Genomic DNA, 24133 nt, shown 5'->3' on the forward strand with positions numbered 1-24133 from the left:
GGTACGGTACCCTAAACAAAATAAGTAAGTAGTGATAAGTATTAAGTAAGTGATAAGTAAGAAGTATAGTGCTGGTAGCTAAGTTAAAAAGCACCGAAAATATATTATCTGGAGTGTCATACTGCAGCAGTAGTATGTATTTATAAATAAAGGTGACTGAACTTCCAATGATCTTGTTTATTTTCATAAAAATCAGTGCGACAGGCTTATGCGAGACTGCTCCATTCATGAACGCTTTTGGATATCTAAATAATCATTCTAAAACAATGTGTACGGTGCGTTATGCAATATTTTAATAGTTTCATGTTACCTAGTTACTAGGATTTAAATAGATATGTTCATACATAATTCTATTAATAAGAGTCAATATTATCCTCGGGTCACGCAAAGGCTTTTTTTAATATAACGATATATTGATATGGATTTGAACATCTGATGTAATTGGTTCACATTGCTTTAAAATTTAAATGATCACAGCAAACCTATCTATATTTCAATACATAATATGCCATTATATTGGAAATATGAACACTGTGTCAATACAATTAAAGTTTAAGCGAAAACATCACAATATCTACAAACGAAATTACGATTTCTAAGAAAAATATTTTGAAATCCAAAACACAACGAAATTTTTTAAACTATTTGTGTCAATTAGCCCAAGGCGATATTTTTGTGTTGCGTCCAACTTTCGCTTCATAGATTCGTTGCTTCAATTTGAACTATTGAGGCGTTATGTATAATTAGTTACGTCAGTACCGCTACGTGCCTTACCGGTACTAGACGCTGTGTGTGGAATAACGTATCCACTTTCACAGGTTGTCAGTGGCGAATGTTTCGGCCACGCATGTCACATTATCAACGCTTGATTGTGTAAGATGTTTATTTTATTTATTACGTAGGTATAGTCTAATTACATATATGAATATATTTGTAATTAATAAATTAATACGTGCATTTATGCATACGTACTGATAAAGTACAAGTACTTGTATATATTATGTATGACGCACCCTTTGAGATGACATTTAAGATGGAAGCTACACTAAGATTCCATTCAGTGCTATTGTTGAAGTCTATCAGGCTAGACCTATACCACATATGTGATTAATTGCAGTGTTTATTTAACGTAAATAATACAAACTTAATACTTAAGTACCTTATGAAATAAAATAGCTAAAACTAAACCTAACAAAAAAATAAAAATCCCTAAAAACCTACCTTCAAAGCCTAGGAGAGTCCCCTGTGGCCTCCCTTAACCGCTGTGATTAATTGTGTTTATCTAGTATAAGTAAAAACATATAAAACTGAACAAAAATAATGTAAAATTCAAAATAACAGTATGAAATATTATTGAAATAATCAAGCACTGAGGTAAATTTACAAAATATTTATAAAATGACCCATTTTCAAAGTGGTTGGACTCACAGTTGAAATAATAAATAATTATTCCAATTTAATACCAATAAGTGTTCCAATTATTGCGCCATTTATTCCTGAATCATTCGTTACTCGACTTATAAATGATACGAAATTATAACCGTGTGTCAGTACGTGATAGGGCTAATATGTCACCATACAAATAACCATTCATTACATAGTCTGTATGTATTGCGTAACTCATGTTACTATTAACCCATAACTACTTGTTTACTTGTTAACCCATAACATGCAAACATTATTCACATAAAACTTCACGTTTTTCATGTTAAACATATTTCGTAAGGTTCTTGTAATTAAATTAACAAAATAACTATTTTTACCTTCGTTGGTGGCCTTTATTACAACTCGACTATGAAATGTTCATCAGTGTAATTAAACGATTTGCAATGCCGTTCTGGGTCATAAAATTGCTAGTTTTTATTTAAATGTAAAATTTTTGAACAATAGGCCCTACAATTAAGTTGTCCAATAACTTAACTAGTACATTTTTGTTATTTTAGCAAATGTTTTACGTGATACCCCGTATAGTAATTAAATAACATTGAAAATTTTAAATACGAGCATATTCATCCAAAACCTTAAAAAGCCATCTACTCGTAACAAAATAATTTAATATCAACGACATTTGCATTAAAAGTAACAAATCATTTATTGCTTGCAAATGTAGACATTTAGTAATAAATAAATAAAATAAATATTAAATATTAGGGGACATCTTACACAGATCAACCTAGCCCCAAATTAAGCAAAGCATCACGTTATATGTATCTACTACTAATTTACAATAATTAATTCCTTTAATTAAAATTATCACTTGTTGCATAACACTCTCCCAAAAAGCTCAGTCAACCGCGACCGACATCAACAGTGAGAGTATTTCTCCGTTTTGTAGGTCATGCCATATTGCTACGCTATATGTTAATGTTATTTGAATTAAAAGTATAATTTACGATCACATGTATACATATACTGTGTTAAGTAATATATAATATATGTATGTTAGTTAACGATTAGTTTATAAGGGTTGTGTTAGATTTTAGTTTGTATCTAAGGATTTTATGTATTTAATGTAATAATTGAAGATGATTTTAATGACTTGTAATGATAATTATATAAAACAAAAGCAGTTACAATATTAAATAAATTATGCCACGGTGAGATAAATACCTATACAATATGAAACGAAAAGACGAAGAATGAAAATGAAGCGTTAATTTCTTGCGTACTTACAATGTTACACATTTTGCGAACCGTGTCATTGCGCCACAAAAGGTAAAAAACTAACTTGGCCGATAAATCGGTAACGACATGCTAATTTTGACGCAATGAATTTCCACATTTTGTAGGCATATGCCGGGAATTAATTTCATAACTTTATCGGTATTGTTCAGTGAAACTGAATGTATAATTTGAATTTTTATTTTGTTACATTTAAGTCAGTATTTTTAAAGAATTGTACAACATACCTACAACATAACGTGTTTTTTTTTATCTTTTTGTGAATTCGTGATATTTTAAGGCAATGACGATAAATAATATATAATTTTATAAAAAAATATTTCTATAAAAATATACGTATTAAACATGATAAAAATATTTTTTTGTGAAATAAGAGTTACGTCTATCACAGTAATTTTATATTAATTATTGAAACGTTAAATCATATCATTATTATTATATATATTATGGTAAAACTATTTTTTTTTAAGAACAATTTTTATAATTTGTTGTTCTGTTGTAAATAATTTATTTCTTTATTAAACCCTTATTGCACAATACAAGAACATACAAATGGCAGACTTAATGCCATAAGGCATTCTCTACCAGTCAACCATTGGGCCAAACAGAAGCACAATAATATTAGTTTTCAAAATTTATAGCTACCTAAATAGGTTTTTTTTTTTATTAGATATCAATAACTTTTTTATCAATAAAGTTGCTTTACGATCATTTTAATTTAACATTTTTGTTAAAACCTGACCATGTGTATAACAAACAGATAATATAATTTATACTTATGTATATGTAAGTAAATATAATATCTGTTTTGCCACCATACCATAATAATACACTCGTATATTTGTACGATAGATATTTACTTAACAACGAATGATTGTTTATTTTTCTGTTAATTCAATTAATTTATTTTGCACGCCAAATCCATTTATCAACCAGCAACGAGCCGTCTAATCTCCGCTTTCTTTGATTATAAGGAGAGAGCCGGCGAGGCCGCAATCGTTTTTACGAAAGTTTACTCCGCTCATTTGTCATCTCACTGTCTGTTCAAAAATGGTATAAATAAAAATACTCACCAGAGAGACGTTTTAGTAACACAGTCACAAAATGCCACAAAAAAGTTCGTTAAAGTTCAATCACAGAGCACGAAGGATTCGCGTTGGAGAGGTGTGGTTCGAGGTTCCAAGTTCGTTCTCGGCCAGTGTCGTTGAGGCACTGAGCTCGACGGAAGACTTGTGCGTACGGCTGCGCCCGCGCTTGTTCCTCTCACCTAAAACTGCACCGAATGTGGTACTATAAACCAAAGATATCATATAATTTGACACCCTACACAATAAGGTTAAGGATAGAAAAGTGAACAGTAACGAAGCGTTTTTTGCAAGCAATTTATTGCGTTACCATGTAGTGATTAATAAGTTACTGGAGCGTGAGAAATGTGTTAGAGCATTTTAAATGCATTGGAATCTGTTGTCTGAAAGAAAGTGCATGTATCGGCTCGGTTTGTGAGTATAATGTAATGTAATGTGAATGGAATGTTGTAGGTCTTGGACTATATGATATAATATAAATGACCAAAATGTTAATTCTCCACTAATACCTCCGTATTATATCGTTAATTAATTAATTGATTAATTTATTATTTGGAGAACCAACAGCTATCAATTGTACAATAAATAGTTATGTATGTAAATAACAGAAAGCCAATTTTAGGTTCCCACCAATAGAAACAGGTTAACAAACAAATGGTGGTTAGCACTAAATTTTACAACGTGTTACCACTAATATTCTAAATACGTATACTTATTATATTATTATTATACAATACAAAACAATACTCTTTATATACCTACTGAACTAGGAAAACAAAACTTATTAATAATATACATCTATCGATAGGTACAGTTATATGCTATCGCATACGACTCGCTCACCTAAGTATTTAATTTAACAGTATATGTACTATTTTGTCATTAGTATATAATACAATTATACTTACATTACGGGTATACCGTAATGTAAGTAGAAAAATAATTATGAATGTTATTGACTTTAAGGTCCCTATTTTGGTACCTAAATAAGTACTGTTTACATAAATTAAAAGCTATAATTTTAAATAAATAAATACGTGACTTTACGTGAAACATAAAACAACAATTACCTACATTATAAAATGATAACTAAGTACTTATAAAATAAAACTAAACTAAACCTAACTAAAAAAAAATACTTAACTTATATTAGTTTTATTTTATAAGTAGGTAGTTATAATTATTTAATGTACCTACTTAATTGTTATTATATGTTTATTTGAAATATAATTGTTAAAATTATGTCAACTGAAAACAAAATTCACATTGTAAATTTAGCATAATCAAATGTCAATAAGTTTATTTTATTATTATTATTGAGGTATTTTGCAATAATAAAATGAAATAAGTATATCACAATAACTGTTACATTTACTCTAAGTATTTAAGTTACATTTTCACAAAAAAATTAATAAATAAAATGTATTGGATTTACGTATACATTAAGATACCGTAGCTTAATCATATATTACCTATATTATTAATAAGTCTAACGAAAATGAAGCAGTCTGCTTTTTCAGAATGCTATTATGGCTTATTATGTAGGTATTAACTTAGACAATAGCTAATGTTGTCATGAAGATATTATTGTCGCAGATAATATTGTCAAGCGTCTAATCCGTGCTAACTAGACGCTAAGAGAGAATAACTAGCGCACAGCGCGACCGGCGCCGCCGCCGCTGCAAATACTTATTATTTATATGAAGATATCTCTCCATAGTGTTCTCCCAAGAACTTGTTTTATTCACCGATAGCGTAGATACTTATTTGTTTTTTTTACTACTAAGGAGGGTGGGCAAATTGGCCTATATGCCCAATAAGGACAAGCTATATACCCTTGGAAAGCTTATTCTAAGTTCTAAAACTTTTACTATGGCAGGTAGTCCCAAATCTTTGTGTGAAAAAAGTTACGCCGCAGAAAGTAGTGTGAGTTGAAACGTGACTGTATAGTTTTTTTTTCGATACTAAGTTCCTGTGTTGCAGATCATGAAGGTTTTGTTATTGTCGATTATTTTGGTTACGATATTTTAGTTTTTTACCTATTCGTTTTCTTACGTTTTTTTTGTGCCAAAACATATTTTTTAAACAGCGATTTGACAAGTCTCGCCATACAAAATATTGAGTATATAAAAAACCTTTCCGATGGTATGCCACTTATTCTTATTGGTTCATGGGCCAGTCAGTGTCCATACAAATCTGCCCATCCTCCTTTTAATGGTAATAAGTATTATTGACCTAGTTGGTTATACCTACCTAACCTTAAAACCTAATTTTAGATATTGTACTTATACAGTTTTATAAATTCGTACCTACTTAGGTAAATTACTATGAAATATCGTAAAATTTGTAGCATTTCAATTGAAAAGTTGTTCAATTTATAATTGATAAAAACGATTTCATGGGTCGATTTACTAAGGTTAATTTAACAACGCTAATTGGACAGCGTTATGTAAGATACGATCAAGCGACACTGAGTTAAAACTGAGAAAATTAGTTTCGAAGATCTAACATTTCAATTGGTTGTTGTAAGTTTATTTTCTATGTTAATAGTTGAATTTTTAGTCTTAAGCTGTGGAAACATAAAAATTTAGAAAATATTACGATGCACATTGTTTTATTTTGTTTTAAACTGATCGGCGATTACCTTATTCACACCTGATGAAAAGTTAAGACAGAGCCTAAGATGGAGCTCACTGGTTCAGCAATAATCTATGCACTCTTGCTTTAAAGAGACCGAGGTCATATTTGTCAGGGAATACAGATGGTGGGAGCGCATTCGATTCCTTAGCCCGCACCAAAAAAGGCGATTTAAATCGTTTCGTGCGGACAAATGTAATGTTTACAATAAAACGAACGGGTGCATGCGCTCCCCGCGCCTGGACGATGATGAAAAGGGCAAGGTGGAATCAGGCGGTGTGGTTCTTGTGCGCACTCGCCATTGCCTTATTTTCCATAGTTATTCGAAATTTAAAGTAGAAAATAATTTTGCAATAATAACATTTTCGCAGATAAGAAATCTCATTCTAACAAAACAGTTTATTTTTAAGCTGGTCGTAATTTGAGGTTTATGAACGCATCATGTAGTGTAGTGTATATTATGATATGGTGTAGCAGAGCCTGGAATTTTCAGTGCAAAACAAAAGACTGTCGAAATCTTGCTAGAGTTAGAAATATTTTTTTATCGATATCGATAGTTGGGTAGTAGAAGATAAAAACAGCCTATTAATTAAAAACAATCTTAATAAGATAATTTACGTGAGGTTTTTAAAAATTATATAGAAACAGATATAATTTTTTTCTTCAAAATCTACATGAGTACCTACACATAGCAGTAAATGACATTATAAATTTGGTTTGTGGTATTGATAGGAGAATTAGAAGTAGATAATCATTAATTTCTCAACCTTCTCTGGGAGTAAACAGTTTAGTTTATCACTATAAAGTCATATATTTTATACAAACCTCACAATTTTATTTGGTTGACCGTCTTTTTCTTCTATTACCCAACTATCGATATCGATAAAAAAATGTTTCTAGCTCTAGCGTGAAAAGTCTGGGTTCTAGTGTGTAGATAAAAGAAAAAAAAAACACTAAAACACTTTAATTTGTATCTCTTTGTTAATTACGGATTAGGTTTGGAAACAAAAAACGTCCTTCTTAATCCTACGGAATATATATGTATAGATATATAGGTATTTATTTATTTTCTTATGAGAAAGGAAACCTAAAATTAGTCTAAAGGAAGCTGGCAAAAACAGTTTTTCCAAGGAAGATAGATGAACACTGAACGCTTACTCTGACGCGGGTGAAACCTTACTGACGTATTTCTTGTGTCATTTCACATTTATCATAACGAAGAATTTCATTATATAGGTGCTGGAGCGGTAGTCTTAGGGTACCTATACAAAAATTGCGACATGACTAGATTGTCCAAGTCCACTTTCTATGTACATATATATAACTTAATGCTCTTTCAAACCGTTATTCGCTAAGTGATAATGTCACTGTTCTTAACGATAGTATTTACTGTTACTTATTTGTACATACTACTAGTAGTCTGTTAAGGGGCCCACTGATTAACAGTCAGCCGGACGGAATCGGCCTGTCAGTTAGAACAAAAAGTTGACAGTTCCGAACAACTGGCAATATTTGTGTATTTAATTGATAGATACATTTAAATACACAAATACTCGTATTGCCGGAGCTCATCACACACCTCACATATTTAATTATACACTTCAAAGTTTGATTCGCCAATTGACTTTACCAATTCAAATCAATTTCATTCAAAGCTAAAGAAAATCGTCTCTACAAAAAAAAAACCAATACAAATTTAGAAATTACACACAAGTAAAATTATGCAGAAAATTTTATTTGCACAAAAACTCTAACTTTCGACGTTTAGTTTTTAAGGAACAACGTATATTTTGTCGAATATCCATACGCTGCAACATAATTTCAAAGTATAATGGTGTCGCCAGGCCGCAAATTTGCAATTTTGTGGTTACCGCCTCCATCAGACGGGCATGTGAGCCGAGACAGTTCATCGATACATTATGGAACCGATTTGCATTCAATATTGTACCCGTAATGTGAAGTGGGCCGTTACGAAAAGTAACAAATGGTTGCAGAATGGTTGCTCATTGTCGTCGGCTCGGCGATGTTTATTGGTGACCTATTGTTCTGAAATGTATACTAGTTATTCGCCTTACACTAGAAAGCAATTCGAACGTACTTACACTGATATTAGAGTATTTTTATTTACGATATGGGTCATTGCGCTAGTTTTCGTCCGGCTCTAGTTTTCATCCACATGACGAAATTTGAATATAAACCTTCATTGTTGTAAATTTGGACTTATTGCAATCCTTAATATCTAAACAATTTATCTATATACATAAAAATTATATTTCGCAAGTAGCTGCAAATTAATAATGAAATGTTATATTATTTGCTAATCCGTCAAGTGGACGGAAACTGATACTGGACGGTAAACTGATGCAATTACCCTATGAGGCCAACGAGGAGAAGAATCGCCTAATGGTAAGCGATTACCTTTGCTCATGGATACCTGCAACACCAGAGTTACACGCAACACCAATACATGTGCGGACAAGTCGAGCGAAATGCACGATAACTAAATGACAATCGGCGCGATTCGAGAAATGAATTAGAGATTCACTAGATATGAAATGGTAAAGATATGTGACGTTCCACGGCAAAAGGTACCTTATGGCGGCTGGCGCTTAAGCTATTATTAACGCCGCTCCAATATTCAGCCGGGGCAATGGTACCTTTTGCCGTGGAACGTCACATATCTTTACCATTTCATATCTAATGAATCTGTAATTCATTTCTCGAATCGCGCCGAATATCATTTAGATATAATATTGATGTCAGTGGACAGGCCTGTTAGTTCTATTCTTAGTTTCATTTATTGTATTACTCGTCATTTTTAACCGACTGCGGTGAAAACAAGAAGTGTTTGGATAAGGAGAATACCGCGCAGTTGGGTTAAAGTACTGTAAATTTCCCACGAGTGTACTATTTACAGTAAATACTTATAGGTATAGTCCTGCAATTAAGTAGCATAATATTCAGCATTGGTGAGTTTAAATACCGAAATTTACTATAATTATAAACAAATACTACGAAGAATAAATATTATTTACAAATAACGTTACGCTTCAGACAAGATATAATTAACAAACTACAGTTCAATCAGTTTTATTCATTCAAAAACTTTTCGGTTGTTTGATTTTCTAGAAATTTGACTTATTGCTGGAAATGTACACTGAAGTTAATATAAAAATATAAAATCAAATGAGTGTGGGAAATGAGTGGCCACCAAAAGTTTTGACCCATTTAACATTTGGGAATCGGTGCTTTTACGAATTACAATGTTAATGTTCAGTGGAACAGTTATGAGCTTATGAGTATACAGATCAAAGAATATAATACTCACTAGGAGAAGAACGATAACTCCATACAAAAAAATGTCCCTTTCAAAAGTTCGTTTATACTACTAGCGCTCTGGTAGGATACCACTGCAATTAGAATTGACAGCCCGTTTAGCCTAGCGGGTATATGCAGTAATCCAGTTCAGGAAGCTAATGGTCCTGGGTTCGAATCCCAGAGAGGGAATTTCTTTTTGTATTTTTTTTCTTTCTTGTTGGGCTCAGGTTTTTAAGAGCCCATCAACGTGCACACTAGCGCCACTGCTGAATACATTAAACTAGTTTTTATGTTACTGGATTCGTCAATCTACCCGTCCAAAGTTAAAACGGCCGTTTTTGTTTTGAGCTCATAGATCGACGAATCCAGTAACATAAAATCTAGTTTGATGTATTCAAAAGGTACCTAAATACACAATACAGTCCGTAGCGGCCCCTTTTTTAAATACCTGTCGTTAAATTTAAATAATCACGATTATTTAGCAGTGGCGCTAGTGTACGTTGTTGGGCTCTTAAATTAGCATTTCACAAATAAGTAAAAAAATACGTTAATGATTAGGTACTATATTCAGAAATTCGTGAAATATAAAAGGTAACAAAAAGTTACGTAATATTAAGATATAAATATTTTCATAATACATATGAATACATACACTGATATGGCAAATGGTTACAAGTTGTTATTACATCTATCCGGTTATCGGTCATTTTCTGCTTCACAGCTCCGCGCAGCGTTCTTGGTCACCGGGAAACTTGTTTGGATATGCGGCAGATACGTGCCCTTCTGAGCTTTTTCCAAGAAATCATGTGACGGCCCAGGATTATATTATTACCTCACGCTCAAGCCATCTGCTGATTCACTTTCTAAAACAAAATAGTCACAAATTAAACAATATAATCTATCTTCCTAATTACTAACGTCGCTAATTCCTAGGGTCTAAATTTACCAGCTTAAACAATGTGGGGTTTTACAACTATGTTGAATTTTGATTATAATTTCGGACGCGATATAGCGTCCGCGGGATTTACGAGGATAGTATGATTAAATTATTATATTTGAATTTGGTAATTAGCACGCTCATTTTTATTTAAAGATTAATATATTTTTTACCTTGAAATTATCGCTGTTTCTGGTTTACTACAACGGTTTCCACACACACATTAGGGCTTTCCATAATCCGGATAAGAATTGTTGATGAAGTCGCCATTGCTGGATACATACAGCAAGGAAGGAAGAGAGACAACGGTTTAAATTTAACTAAGTCTGTGCGAAGACGCATTTAGATATGTTGCTCATACATATGAATAGTTTTTATTTTTAGAATTAATAGGTAAAGAAATATAATATTTCAAGTGAATAAATCGTTTTATATGAAAATTGATATTTTTGCGTTAAATGACTTAAATGACAGCATTGACATTACAGACTTTTGTATTGTCTATGTTCTTACCGGCCAGACCCAAATCAAGGCCTATCAAAGAGGCCAATTGACAAAGATTTTTTTTTATTTTATCAAGGAGGGTAGAGGCACGTCTACTCTTCGTATCTTATGAACATAGACAAAGACAAACTGAAATATAATAGATAATAATTAAAATATATCAAAAAATAAATAATAATTGACATATGACTACTTCATAAAATACAAATCAAAATATATTTGATAAAATAATTTGATTTGTTCCTAGAAATCGTATCTATAGACAAAGCCAGTTCTAGCAATGTTGCTGTAGTAAAATATTTTTATGTTAATTACTGGCAATCTCGCCTAGGAACGGACAACACATGTACAATTTTGAAGGGTCACATCGTGTCAAGGAAGTCAATAGGCCTTGATACAGATGTAGTGCATAATTGTTTGCCATCGTCTTTTTACGGAAACGCACGAACGTGTTATGCTCTTTCAGTCAGTGTCAGCGCAATAAGTACTGAGGTTGACAGAAGTAGCATGACAAATACGAACTTTTCCGACAAAATACGTTAGCAAACGATTTTGCACTAGCTCTGTATCTACATAATGATCAACAAGTCAATTTATTTACACGTTAAAATGTTTCCCATGTTCACTGGTCATGCCTTTTAACGGTATTTATGAAATTAAACCATGCGATAGAAACAGAAGTTTTGAATGTGATTATGATAAATGGTTGGATTAGGAAAGCATTTGCGAAAATATACTCTTATATTAGGCAAGTTAAACCGAACGGTTTGGGTCACGAGAGAACAAAACGAACTATTGTAACATTTGTAACAATCGTCAAGGTTAATCACTTTGAACTACAGATGCCATTTTCTTAGCTGAAATCTTGTTAAACACGCAACGGTTAATAGTTCATTGTTACAATTTAAAAATTCGTGTTTATGCATTCATTGCCTGCGCATGAATAGCATGATGTTAATGGACCCTCTAGTGCATGTCACATAAAATTATTTGTTTAAATTTAAACTTTAGTAGCCTGGTAATAGAGTTATTAATGTTGTTCCCTTTTTATAGTACCCCACTTGATTTTAATTTCAAATGATTTTAAGCAAATTTTATTTCGATATTTATTTATATTGCATTTCATAAGTCATTAAAATGCTTAAATAAAATAAAAAAAACTTATGTATAAGTTGGTAACCTATGTTATGTACAAATAAGCAAACAAGTAATAATGTTTCCCGGTGACGTCTACATTATTTACTTTTTCTTTGAATAACTTTCCCGTTCGTTTCTCTACTGTTCATAAGTACCTATTTTAAATATTTTATTGAGCTACATATATCTGGGTGACAATTTCTGATCTTTGTTATTACAACTTATAGAGTTTTAACTTACAACTTACTACACTTTTTGTCATCATCATCATCATCATCTCAGCCATAAGACGTCCACTGCTGAACATAGGCCTCCCCCTTGGACCTCCATACGTGCCGGTTGGAAGCGACCCGCATCCAGCGTCTTCCGGCGACCTTAACAAGATCGTCTGTCCATCTTGTGGGTGGACGTCCTACGCTGCGCTTGCTAGTCCGTGGTCTCCACTCGAGCACTTTTCGACCCCATCGGCCATCTTCTCTGCACACACTACACTTTTTGTATGGCCTAGCAATGCACCAAGGAGAAGTTTCCAAAAGCGCGAAATTTTCCATACGGAATGTTCTCAGAACTTAAATTTTACGAACCATAAAAATTATTCAGGAAGTCGCTGGACACCGCCGTCATCAATTATTTTAACTGACTGTCTTATTTACCAGTTTATTAAAATAATACTAATAGTACATTTTTTGATAATTCTCATAGGGAATGTTCTCATTGGAAATTTAATTTATATTCTCGTGTAAGTTTCCGGAAATTCCCGAGAATGTTACTGAATTTTTGAGAATGTTCTGCAACTTGTACATTGCTAGTATGGCCTGTATTTACCGGCTTTACATTAATTCTCACAATTCGAAAGATTCTGTTATACTACTAGATATCAGATTTATTAGAAAGAATAGATTGATATCTTCCAAAAATCATGCATGTTTCGAATATACTATGAGACAGAATTACATAATAAATTATTAACATATCATGTAGTCATTCATGAATCAACATTACAAAATAAAATAGCAAAATGAATATATTATTATGACATATTTAATGTAAACAAAATGCGTAAGAACAGAGGTTGTTGCGGTTTTAACAACTTAGTAGAGGTAATCAGCATGAGGACCTTGTTAAAACTAGGCGTATTGTGATTTTGTTAACAGGTTAGGTTAGGTCATTGACAAAAGTGTCATTTCTTCAACAAGTGACGTCTCTTTTGACACTGACAGATCATATCTATAACAAATCCAAATCCATAACATGTTAATACAAACTGAGTACGACTGCCGTATTCGAACTTCAAGATATTCACAAGAGACGACACGTACTAGATCCATTCTAGATACGTTATACATATAATAGTTTAGATATCAACTAGTTCTCTTTTGCAGCGCAATTCGGGCAACCAATGTCACTTTTACGTTAGACAGAGTAAGATATCTATTAGATGTGAATTGGATCTCTAAGTCATATCCTGTGGAAATCGTTCAACAGTATCTCCAGAATCGCGCAAATGTCAAATTTGACAGGTTAGATCTTAAACATATCGTTATCGTATCTTGGTGATGTCTAATAGATGTCTATTTCAAAATCCGAATCGGGCCCCGAGTACGCCTCCTAATCTTATTAAGTTATATGTCTTTCCCATCACGGAACAATGGTGTTCCGGACCTTTGGGAGGCGTGCGCGGAGCCGAAGCCAACACGTAGAGGCCCTTTTGACACTTTAATGAAATGTAAGGGGTACACCGAGCGGATGCTGCCCTTACCCGTGTTATGGGACGCGCGCAGAGGCAGCACCCGCCAGGGTGTAAGGGCTATTGAGAGTTGTTCGTCTCTAATCTAAAATGAACTAGGTTATTGGGTGAAAGCGATGGACTAAGTACTGAGCTATGGGGTAAAAAACCGGACGCCTGCCTAATAAAACGGTATGCAATTTTATTTCCGGCAGACGGTGATTCGCCCTCACAAGATGGACCCCCACAAAAAGCGACATCTAGGATGGCTCAAGGGCAACACCGGTGTGAGCGGCTCAGGGGTGTCGAGAGGTGTGCGCCGCTTTCTACCCAGTGGCTGTCAACAGCCACTGTGCCAACTCGCGTCTTATGCATATTTCACTTCCACCCCTGGAGCTTATAGCTCTAACGACTCCACTCTGGCCGGCCGGCTAAGGCAAGCCAGAGGCAGAGAATCCTGTCCCACCCACCCTCCTTGCGGGTAACAGAACTCCCCAGGAGCACTCGGGTACGAGAGGTCGCTAATCCCCAACAGCTCGCCACAAGCTGCCCTGCGTTGACTGATTGCACTGGTAAAACCAGCGGGCGATGGGGTCGTCACATCCCTACGCCTTTTTTATTATTATTACAATTATCCATTTCATTATGTTCTGTCTAATGTGATCTGAATGATATTATTATTATTTGTGTTTTACTTGTAATGTGTATATGTGCTTTGTGGTTAACAGGGTCGTTAATTTGATATAGTTAATAATAATAAATATCAATGCTGTTGTTTGTTTATCTGACTATCTATATTATTTATAATGTTTATATGTATATGTATGTTTATATTATTTTTGTTTTTTTTCCATTTTAAAAATATTTATTCTAATTATAAGTAAGTCTGTAACACATCATAGGTCCTATAGGATATTTATAATTAAATTAATTTCATAAAAAAGGCTTTGTCTACATCTGAAGACAAAACAAGTACTTATTTTAATGTTTAATTTATCAAAATACAATGCAAACGAAATTTTACATAAGGTACTCGTACTTACTTCCCTCGTCCGTTCAGTGGCGCGCAAAACCTGCATCTACTAACATTTACTGTTTGAAGCATTTAGTTTTGCAATTAAATGAAAGGATCGCAATAAAATCATTTACAACCACATAACTTTGTACTGTCTCACGAGTCACCTAGAAATGTACAATATTCATAAATCATACAGAAGTCATTAAATACCTAACTATAAAATATAAAAGTACGAGTACTTATTTACTTTAATTAGATATCTACTTGTATTATTATGATTGTATATTGAAGTTTTGTCACATAATGTTTCATATTGCGTCCGTTTCCTTGATATTATAAACGAAAGTTAATGCATTAAGTTCCTTGAGCATGTGATGTTTTGATAATTTCGACCAGTGTTTGGAACGCTGCTGAGAGGTCATAATTACAATAATACTATTGTCTGCCCATGACTTCGTTTATGCATTCAGTTCCTTGAGCATATGATGTGTTGATAATTTCACCCAGCATTTGGAACGCTGCTAAGAGGTCATAATTAAAATAATACTACTGTCTGCCCAAGACTTCGTCTACGTGGAATGATGATTTCTGTAATAAAAAGTATCTCATGTCCTTCTCTGGGGACCAAACTCATCTAAATCGTTTCAGCGAGAAGAGGTAACAGATAGACAGAGTTCCTTTCCTTTTTTTATTTTAGTATATATGTAGCATGAAAGTTCAGTATGTGTTTGTTATACCTGGATTAAAGTTAAGTGAAACTTTATATGCGATAAAGGCACTGAGAGAAGTGCCGCACCTGGCGCGAGTTAATGAATGCCAGCAGTCAATGCGTCAGGTATGGTGGATCTCAATACGTTCGAGATTTCAAGTAGGCATTGATAACGGTTCAGCGGGCACGATCCTTTGAGACAACGCTAGACGTCGTTTGGTGTGTATCGTACCGGGTGCCAATTAAAAAATATATCTTGATTGTATTACAAAAAGAAATGGCAAAAGTGAGAATTACACGTGCACATATGATGTGTGTGTAACATAAAAACCGAGCAAGTGCGAGTCGGACTCGCGCACGAAGGGTTCCGTACCATAATGCAAAAAACGGCAAAAAAAACGGTCACCTATCCCAGTACTGACTCCGCCCGACGTTGCTTAACTTCGGTCAAAAATCACGTCTTTTGTATGGGAGCCCCACTTAAATCTTTATTTTATTCTGTTTTTAGTATTTGTTGTTATAGCGGCAACAGAAATACAATACATCATCTGTGAAAATTTCATCTGTCTAGCTATCACGGTTCGTTCAGCCTGGTGACAGACGGACGGACGGACGGACGGACGGACAGCGGAGTCTTAGTAATAGGGTCCCGTTTTACCCTTTGGGTACGGAACCCTAAAAATGTAGAAGCAGTCAGTAACGTTTAATATGTAGCAAAATTTTATAGTACTAAGGTACATTATTGTCGAGGCGGAAAAAGAAGGTTGGATGAGTATTGTCTGTTTAATGTAATAAACCAGCAATTGCCATTCCCGCCTAGTCAAATATAGTGCTTAAATTCTCAAAAATGGAGCAAAATTTTTTTTTCAATAATCATTGTATGAAATAACTTAAGTGTTTTAGTTAGTTTTTAGGGTTCCGTACGCAAAGGGTACAACGGGACCCTATTACTAAGACTCCGCTGTCCGTCCGTATGTCACCAGGCTGTATCTCACGAACCGTACTTCTGTTGCCGCTATAACAACAAAAACTAAAAAGTACGGAACCCTCGGTGGGCGATTCCGACTCGCACTTGTCCGGTTTTTTAAAATTGTGAAATATTTCATATACTTACTTACTTACCTACTTTTTTGTGAGGTATGGAATACCTATTAGGGCAAACCTTGGCTATTCGGTGATACGTAGTTATCCGGTGATAGTCAGTTTTAATGTCTTTTAGCCGCGTTACCTAGTAATTATATTACTTGAAACCATATTACACCTCACTAGTCACATCCATGGTATCTCTTAAACATTGTTTTAAGCAATAAAATTACCGGGCAACTCGGCTAAAAGACAATAAAACTGACTATCACCGAATAACTACGTATCACCGAATAGCCAAGGTTTGCCCTACTGCGCGTTTCGAGTCAACATAATATGTAGATTAAATTTTTAATAGTTGCAATACGTACCTACATAAGGGCTTAAGAAAATTGTTCATTCTATAAATAGTTACCTTATTAATGTATAATGAGCTTAGATTCCTTATCTTACCTGTGTGTCTACATACCTGTAACTACTAATAATATGCAGAGGCATTTTTCGTATCTCCCAATTAACAGGAAATTACATCTATAGATAAGTGGAACTATAAGCGTGCAAGATGTGCACTGATTCCTGACTTATTTATCGGCGACTCAGTCTGTTTTAGCGTTAGACCGAGATAAGTCTGCAACGATTTTGATAGCACACGCAGTGCAATTGTAATTTTAAACGTCAAACTTCTATGAAATTACAGTTGCACTGCGTGTGCCTCGCGTGTGCTATCAAAATCGTTGCAAACTTACCTCGGTCTAACTCTATTTACCTATGCTATATTTCACAAAACATTTTTCAATTTATGAAATTCTAATCTCGATACGGTTTGATAGTCATAATATTTCACACGTGAATTTCCCAATAGCCTGACCTTCGTGGGTCGTAATTGCCCACGTACGTGACAAAATTCACTATCACGAGTGTAATTATTTACTAAATGGGTCAAAGTTTAGTTGTAAGTGTATGTTTATTGTGGGAAAGTGTATCTGAACAGCTAATTGGCCCGTGTACATGAATTTCTGAATGGGAAGTATGTATCTACGGCTTTTACTGTGGACAGTTATATAATATGATGAACTGTCCTTCATACTAAATACCTATTAATGGAGTAATTTACCAACAAAGTTCTTAAAAAGATGGTATTGGTTGGTGGACTGTATTTAAATAATAACAGGATTTTACCTTCGATATTGAGTATATTTAACTATGTTTTAGTATTTACAAAGAATTAGAAAAACACAGCATTTGATACGACCAATCAATGAAATCTGAAGATCTATAATGTCAGTTTATTTTTTAAGACAATTTTGATTTTATAATAAGAATGAAGAATAAAGCCTCCAAAGAGTCTGCGACAGTTCTTTAAAATTCATCTCTAATATGTGTTAGAATTTGAGTAGGTACCTAGTTTCATTTTAAACCCTTTGTAAGGCAGAGGGAATATATCCCACGTGATTTTGAACATTATTTTAAAGCGATAGGGTTAAATTTTGCATAATATCTCAACCCTTATGCCTTACTATAATAAAGGGTTAAACTGTTTATGAGGCTCAAAGGAAACATTAAAAAAACTTGCAATTAAACATTAGATATACGTCATGTCCATGTCATGTCAGAGCTGGCATTGACGTCAAGCGTTTTGTTGTAGAGTTTATTAGTGAAGTAATTACATGGGCTAAATGAATTCCGCTTTTCATAGACGTTAATTCAACCATTGACGTGCAGTGTCGGCGTGCTTTACAATGTATACTTACATGTCTATAATCAGATGAACTCGTTTTGTTAAACGAACTTCAAGGTAAGTATTTGTATAGCTAAATTGTCATGAATTATAGATTCCCATTCTATCAATACGAATAATCATCGTATTTTTATCTTGAATTTATGTAACAGTGGAGCAAAAATGGTCTACCGATCGAAGTTCATTTTTAGAAGAGATTAGAAAGAACATAATACCACAGCTTTATTGTTTGAATTAAATCGCAGTATAGAATATTGAGTTTTACCTGACAAAGATGTTTTTTCTATGTCGTGACAACAGCCCCACGGCAACGATGTCAGATGTTTTTTTGTTTTGTTTTATGGCCTGGATCTTTTGATGGAATTAAGTGTAGCCGTGTTAAAAAAAAGTTTCGACGTTAAGGAAAGTCGATGACGCTACTTTTTCACTCCCCCCCTCCCACCTGAGTTCTACACTAGAAGTTGTTTAGTATAACTTACCAATTTCCGTAGAAGAGTATGGTTAAATACCGGAAAAAACGATTTGTATAAATATAATGTATCTACTCCACATTTATCGAAATTAGGTATTCGAAGATTTCTAAGTACCTAAGGTATCTTAGAACTTCGAAAAATACACTATTGATAGTCTTTGTCTTATTTACACTCATTAAGAGCTCGAATGAAATGTTTAAAGAGGAAAGTAGGATACGAGTATATGGCCAATAGTCGAAAGGTAATTAGGCAAGAATATGAAAAGATTGAAATTTTAACATTGAAAACGACAAGGATATGTTTAATAGCTTACATGAAAATTGTGATTTAACTGCGCTCATATCGCTGTTGTTAAAGCCCATTATTTTAATTATAGCCATCGTTCTACGGAAAGTAATTTCTCAGCAAATATATAAGGGTTTCTTGTGAAAATATACTCAATACTTATCTTGAACTTGGGTAACGACATGGAAGTATATTTCTATTTTATTTTATTTCTCTGCGTCGTATTCAACAGAGGTGAGGACAATAGGTTTGTTCTGGAGTTTAAAACGTGGATTTGAAAAAGCTTTATTCTTCTCGAGATTTTATCCTCTTAGTTTCTGTCCGTCTTTTTGTGTGACGGGCTATTAGCATTTTTTTTAATTGTCATACTTTGAGATGTTTTTATTTTTTTGCGGCGAAACACTCACGTCATAACATTTATGATACGATGTTGTATTTCCGGTTATTGTAGTCACATATAACGTTGTCAGAAACGATCAAAATATAATATGTACCTACCATTAAAACATGTTACAACATTATTTTATTAATTACAACTTTGTCGCTGACTATTTTTTTCCGAAATTTTTAAAATTCAATAAGTTCTAATCTTATTGGATTTTAAAGGTTTAAAAAAAAATTGTCAGCGACAAAATTGTGGACCATTTTCGCGTAGCAGCACGGGATCAGGTAGCTGCCCTCAGTGCCCCATAAAAAATCACCTTTGTAATAAATAAATAGGTACGCTATGTACTTACCTATACAGCGAATTTATTACCAAATACTTATTTGTAAATTGACTGCATGCCCATATATTTTAATACTAGACTGGAACTACCTACAGAAGTAATAATAATTATGTTTTGCATGATTTTGTAACAAGTCAACCATTAAACATGATCGACGTTGAAATGAGCTAGTGAGGTTTTCAGAACAACTGTGTTGAAACTGACACGGACAAGAAGATTGACACGACTGATTCAAAATTGGCAACAGTGTTTAAGGAACCTGCGAAATTTATCGCTGTTCCGGACAGAAACTAGACCGTAGCTAAACTAGCTAATCTTTAGGTATCAATCACTACCCCGTTGGTGTACTTGTTTAAGATACTAGACTCATATCGACCGGGATCTTCTTCTTCTTCCTCGGTCCCTCATTGCTGAGGATCGCGACCATGTATGCTACGTCTCCACAGTGTGCGATCGTAAGCCATATGGGTCACGCACTGCATGTTGCCGCCAACCACCCTATTCACAACATCAGACCATCTCGTGGGTGCTTTTCGTCGCGCTCGCTTGCCCTCTATTTGGTCCAAGATAATCTGCCTTTCTAGGTCGTGCTTTTTAGACCGCATGATATGACCAAAGAAGCTGAGTGACCAAAGAAGACTTATACCGACCGGGATATGGACCGTGATTCTGATTACCTTTCTTGGTTTTTTCGTCGAAATATCGGGAGCTTGAAAACAATACCAAAGGTAATCACGGTCCATATCACGGTCGGTATTAGTCTAGTGAAACTAACCGTGAATCATTAAAAACTGATATTGTTTTTAAGATATTTTAGAAGTCAGATATTATTCCTATAATATCATTTAATTATAATGAATTTTATAATGCTCTATGAATTATATGAAATTTCTCCTATTGAGTAGGTAGGTACCAGGCTACCAGGTATAATTATTTGACTATTAAACTCCGGGCGACTGCCATTTTATGGAATAATTTATCGTATTTCACAGCTATTAATATGGATAGATTTCTATAAATTAGGCTGTTGAAAAAATCTCAGTTCAATTAATCGTTAGAGCCTATTCGGAAAGGGCAGACTAGCTACATTAGGTATGTGCCTTTTCTTACGAGATATTTAAAAAAGTAGTATTGTGCGTTTTCTATATTGTCTATTTTGTCCTTTGTGATTTAGTGATTTTATTGCATTAATTGTGTTATGCGTACAGAGTAGAGAGTTTAAACTATAAGTATTGTACAGATATCTTACAGCTGAAATTTTGATGTAAATTCATAACATGTATTATACATTTTCTTAATTTCAGACGTTTCATGTAAAAAGCATGGCCGGATGTCGAAAGTAGACGGTGGCAGGATAGTAGGTGGCTACAACACGACGATACAACAGGTCCCTTACCAGGTATACATGATAGTGCAGAAGCCAGGTAACAAATACTACCAGTGCGGAGGGTCTATCATTGGCCCGCGATATGTTCTCACTGCGGCGCATTGCCTGACTGGGTGAGTTATAGGTATATAAAATATATTCATTCATTCATTCATACATATTTTATTGAGAAAGCTAATTACACGTCAGGAGTACATAAAATAAAATTACATTTCTCTAAATGTAAACATAATCAATTCAATCAATTAAACTTAACAACAAATCAAAGCATACCTAATAAAGCAAAACAGAAATACATATGTCATGTCAATCATAATAATAAATTAAAAACTTAAAATAATTCCATGTTTCATTAAATGTCCTTATTAACAACTGCATAGCCCCTCCTGCTGCATCATACAGAATCATCGGTGGACATACATAGAAATATGTACATTTATACAGTCTACACCCAAACCTCCTCTTCTTTTGGAGTCAGTTAAATATATACCCTGCTTAAAATGTTCTACCTACATATTTATATACCTACGCAAAAACAACTATAAGTGACAAAAACAATTTCAGGGTGATAAGAGTATACATCCGAGCGGGTAGCACAGAGTCTGATACCGGTGGTAAGGTGTATACTACGTCACTTTACACGCAGCACCCCCGCTATAATGCTGCGAACTCAGATTATGACGTGGCCGTAGTACGGTTGCTACAGAAAATGACTTTGGATGGAACCGACACGAGGGTCATCTCGCTACCACCTTCGAACACGGCTGTTCAATCTGGAACCGATATTCTGGTGTCCGGATGGGGAACTACTTCTGTAAGTAAAAAAACATGATATTTCAAGGATCTTGAATGATTAAGGCTGTGCGTTGTTTGTCTGTATCTACTAGTATACTTTAGCGTAGTTTGGCTTGATAAATCCTACACACATAGTCACATACATTCATAGTCATACCAGGCCGTTTTAATAGTTTAATTGTTGTCTAATCTAAACAACGGAATTATAGGAAAACGGTAACACTAGTCGCAACCTGATGGCGGTAACGGTTCCTGTGGTGGCCACGTCGGAATGTGAGAGGGCGTACAATAACGCCATCACCGCCAGGATGTTCTGCGCAGGCGTTTCGGAAGGCGGAAAAGATTCTTGCCAGGTAAAACATATACGTAGTACGCAATACTGAATACAGTGACATGTATAAAATGTAGGTATTTTGATACATGCTTCGAGCAACACCGGCTTCCGACACGTCGGAAGGGACGAGCCCAAGCGATATCTTACCGTACAAATCGTTCTGCCATTGTTTGCGGGGGGAAACGTGCACACAGTCGCACTTCTCACTCACTACATACAAAATTCAACCTGTAATAATGACACAAATACATACTCTGACACACATCAAAGACAAAGCTTGCACACCTCGATCTTTTTATTGTGTACGGATGAGTCACAACACGCACAGCGCTAGTTGTGTGCATGTACAATTGATCTTGTACATCGGCAGAGGGAAAATACTGCGAATGCCGACTCCCTGCCGTGTTGCTCGAAGGATAAGTACCTACATGTAAACAAGACATGTCATTTAGATTGAGGCTCGAGAGTCATTCTCTTTAATTAATTTATTTTAGAATTTGTATTCCTACTGACAACGCCTTCTTGAAATTAATTTGTAAATGATTATTGTTATTAAAAGTTGAAGACGTTATTTGAATATTCAAATTGGACAGGGAGACTCGGGCGGCCCTGCGGTGGACGAGAGCTCTGGACTCCAGGTGGGAGTGGTTTCATTTGGACGAGGCTGCGCCCAGCCCGGTTATCCCGGGGTGTACACCAATGTCTCCAATGTCAGGGACTTTATTAAGAGACAAACCGGTATTTAAAATATAACAACGAAATGGCTCGGACATGGCAATATAAACATTTAATATTTTGAAGATATTAGGGAGTTATTTCACATCTATAAACCAGTCTGCGCATGTTGACATACATAAATACAATGTATATCAATAGGTTACTTTAAATTCAAACAATATTTTTGATCAAAACTTTTTTAATCTATCACATTTGACTAAAATTTATTTGTTCTAATCCGTTTAAAGAAATCCATAGACCCGGAAACTACTATTTAATTGCCTGGTAGATATATTATAGTCAAGTAGACTAGTTCGCATGTTCGTAGTTTGGCCAAGTCTTAATGAATTGTAAGGATGCAAATCAAGTCAGGTACTTTAAGATGTCATGTAAACATTAACTACATTTTCCGAGTCTTCTGCAGAAATGTTTGTTTGCCATGTACGCTTTAGTTTGCATTTACTTTTGAAGAATTTTAACCATTAATGATGTGAGCAATAAAGGCACTATTTACTTATTTATTTTGTTATTTAGATGAAAACCCTTTAAGGATAAATATTATTTTAAGGACTAACCTTCTCCCCAGCCTGAGTATCAGGTACTTACATAATTACATATATAGGGAGGACCGACTAAATAATTCGAAAAACGGATTTTCTGTGACTTGTTTTATAATTTTTCGCAATTTACGCTTAATATTTTGTTTATGTAGCCAATTTCATTTCATCGGTGGAAAAATTGCATGTATAACGGAGCTCCTCCCATTTACATAGCGTTAGCGACTTTAGTCGAAGGGGCCTTAAATAAAATAATTTTTTGTCAAAAAACTCATTTTTGATA

At 34.3% G+C, this 24133-nt stretch overlaps 1 protein-coding gene and 1 long non-coding RNA gene across 2 annotated transcripts in view; both read left to right on the plus strand.

Moving 5' to 3' along the window:
• Positions 1-24133, plus strand: part of LOC134806522 (uncharacterized) — a 383826-nt gene that overhangs the window by 185558 nt on the left and 174135 nt on the right. The window lies entirely within an intron of this gene.
• Positions 19489-23378, plus strand: LOC134806512 (trypsin-7-like). The gene is made up of 5 exons (XM_063779796.1): positions 19489-19566; positions 21365-21560; positions 22012-22261; positions 22452-22595; positions 23170-23378. The coding sequence occupies exons 1-5, from the start codon at positions 19515-19517 to the stop codon at positions 23320-23322; spliced, it is 795 nt and encodes a 264-aa protein (XP_063635866.1). The 5' UTR covers positions 19489-19514; the 3' UTR covers positions 23323-23378.

Source organism: Cydia splendana, chromosome 3 (assembly GCF_910591565.1).
Source record: "Cydia splendana chromosome 3, ilCydSple1.2, whole genome shotgun sequence".
Lineage (NCBI taxonomy): Eukaryota > Metazoa > Arthropoda > Insecta > Lepidoptera > Tortricidae > Cydia > Cydia splendana.

Excerpts from the sequence above, each read along its gene's own strand:
- LOC134806512 (XM_063779796.1), top strand. The coding sequence starts at position 19,515 with ATGGAAGTATATTTCTATTTTATTTTATTTCTCTGCGTCGTATTCAAC. Across the intron at positions 19,567-21,364 it reads CTGCGTCGTATTCAACAGAG|ACGTTTCATGTAAAAAGCAT; the intron begins GTGAGGACAATA and ends TCTTAATTTCAG. Across the intron at positions 22,596-23,169 it reads GCGGAAAAGATTCTTGCCAG|GGAGACTCGGGCGGCCCTGC; the intron begins GTAAAACATATA and ends CAAATTGGACAG.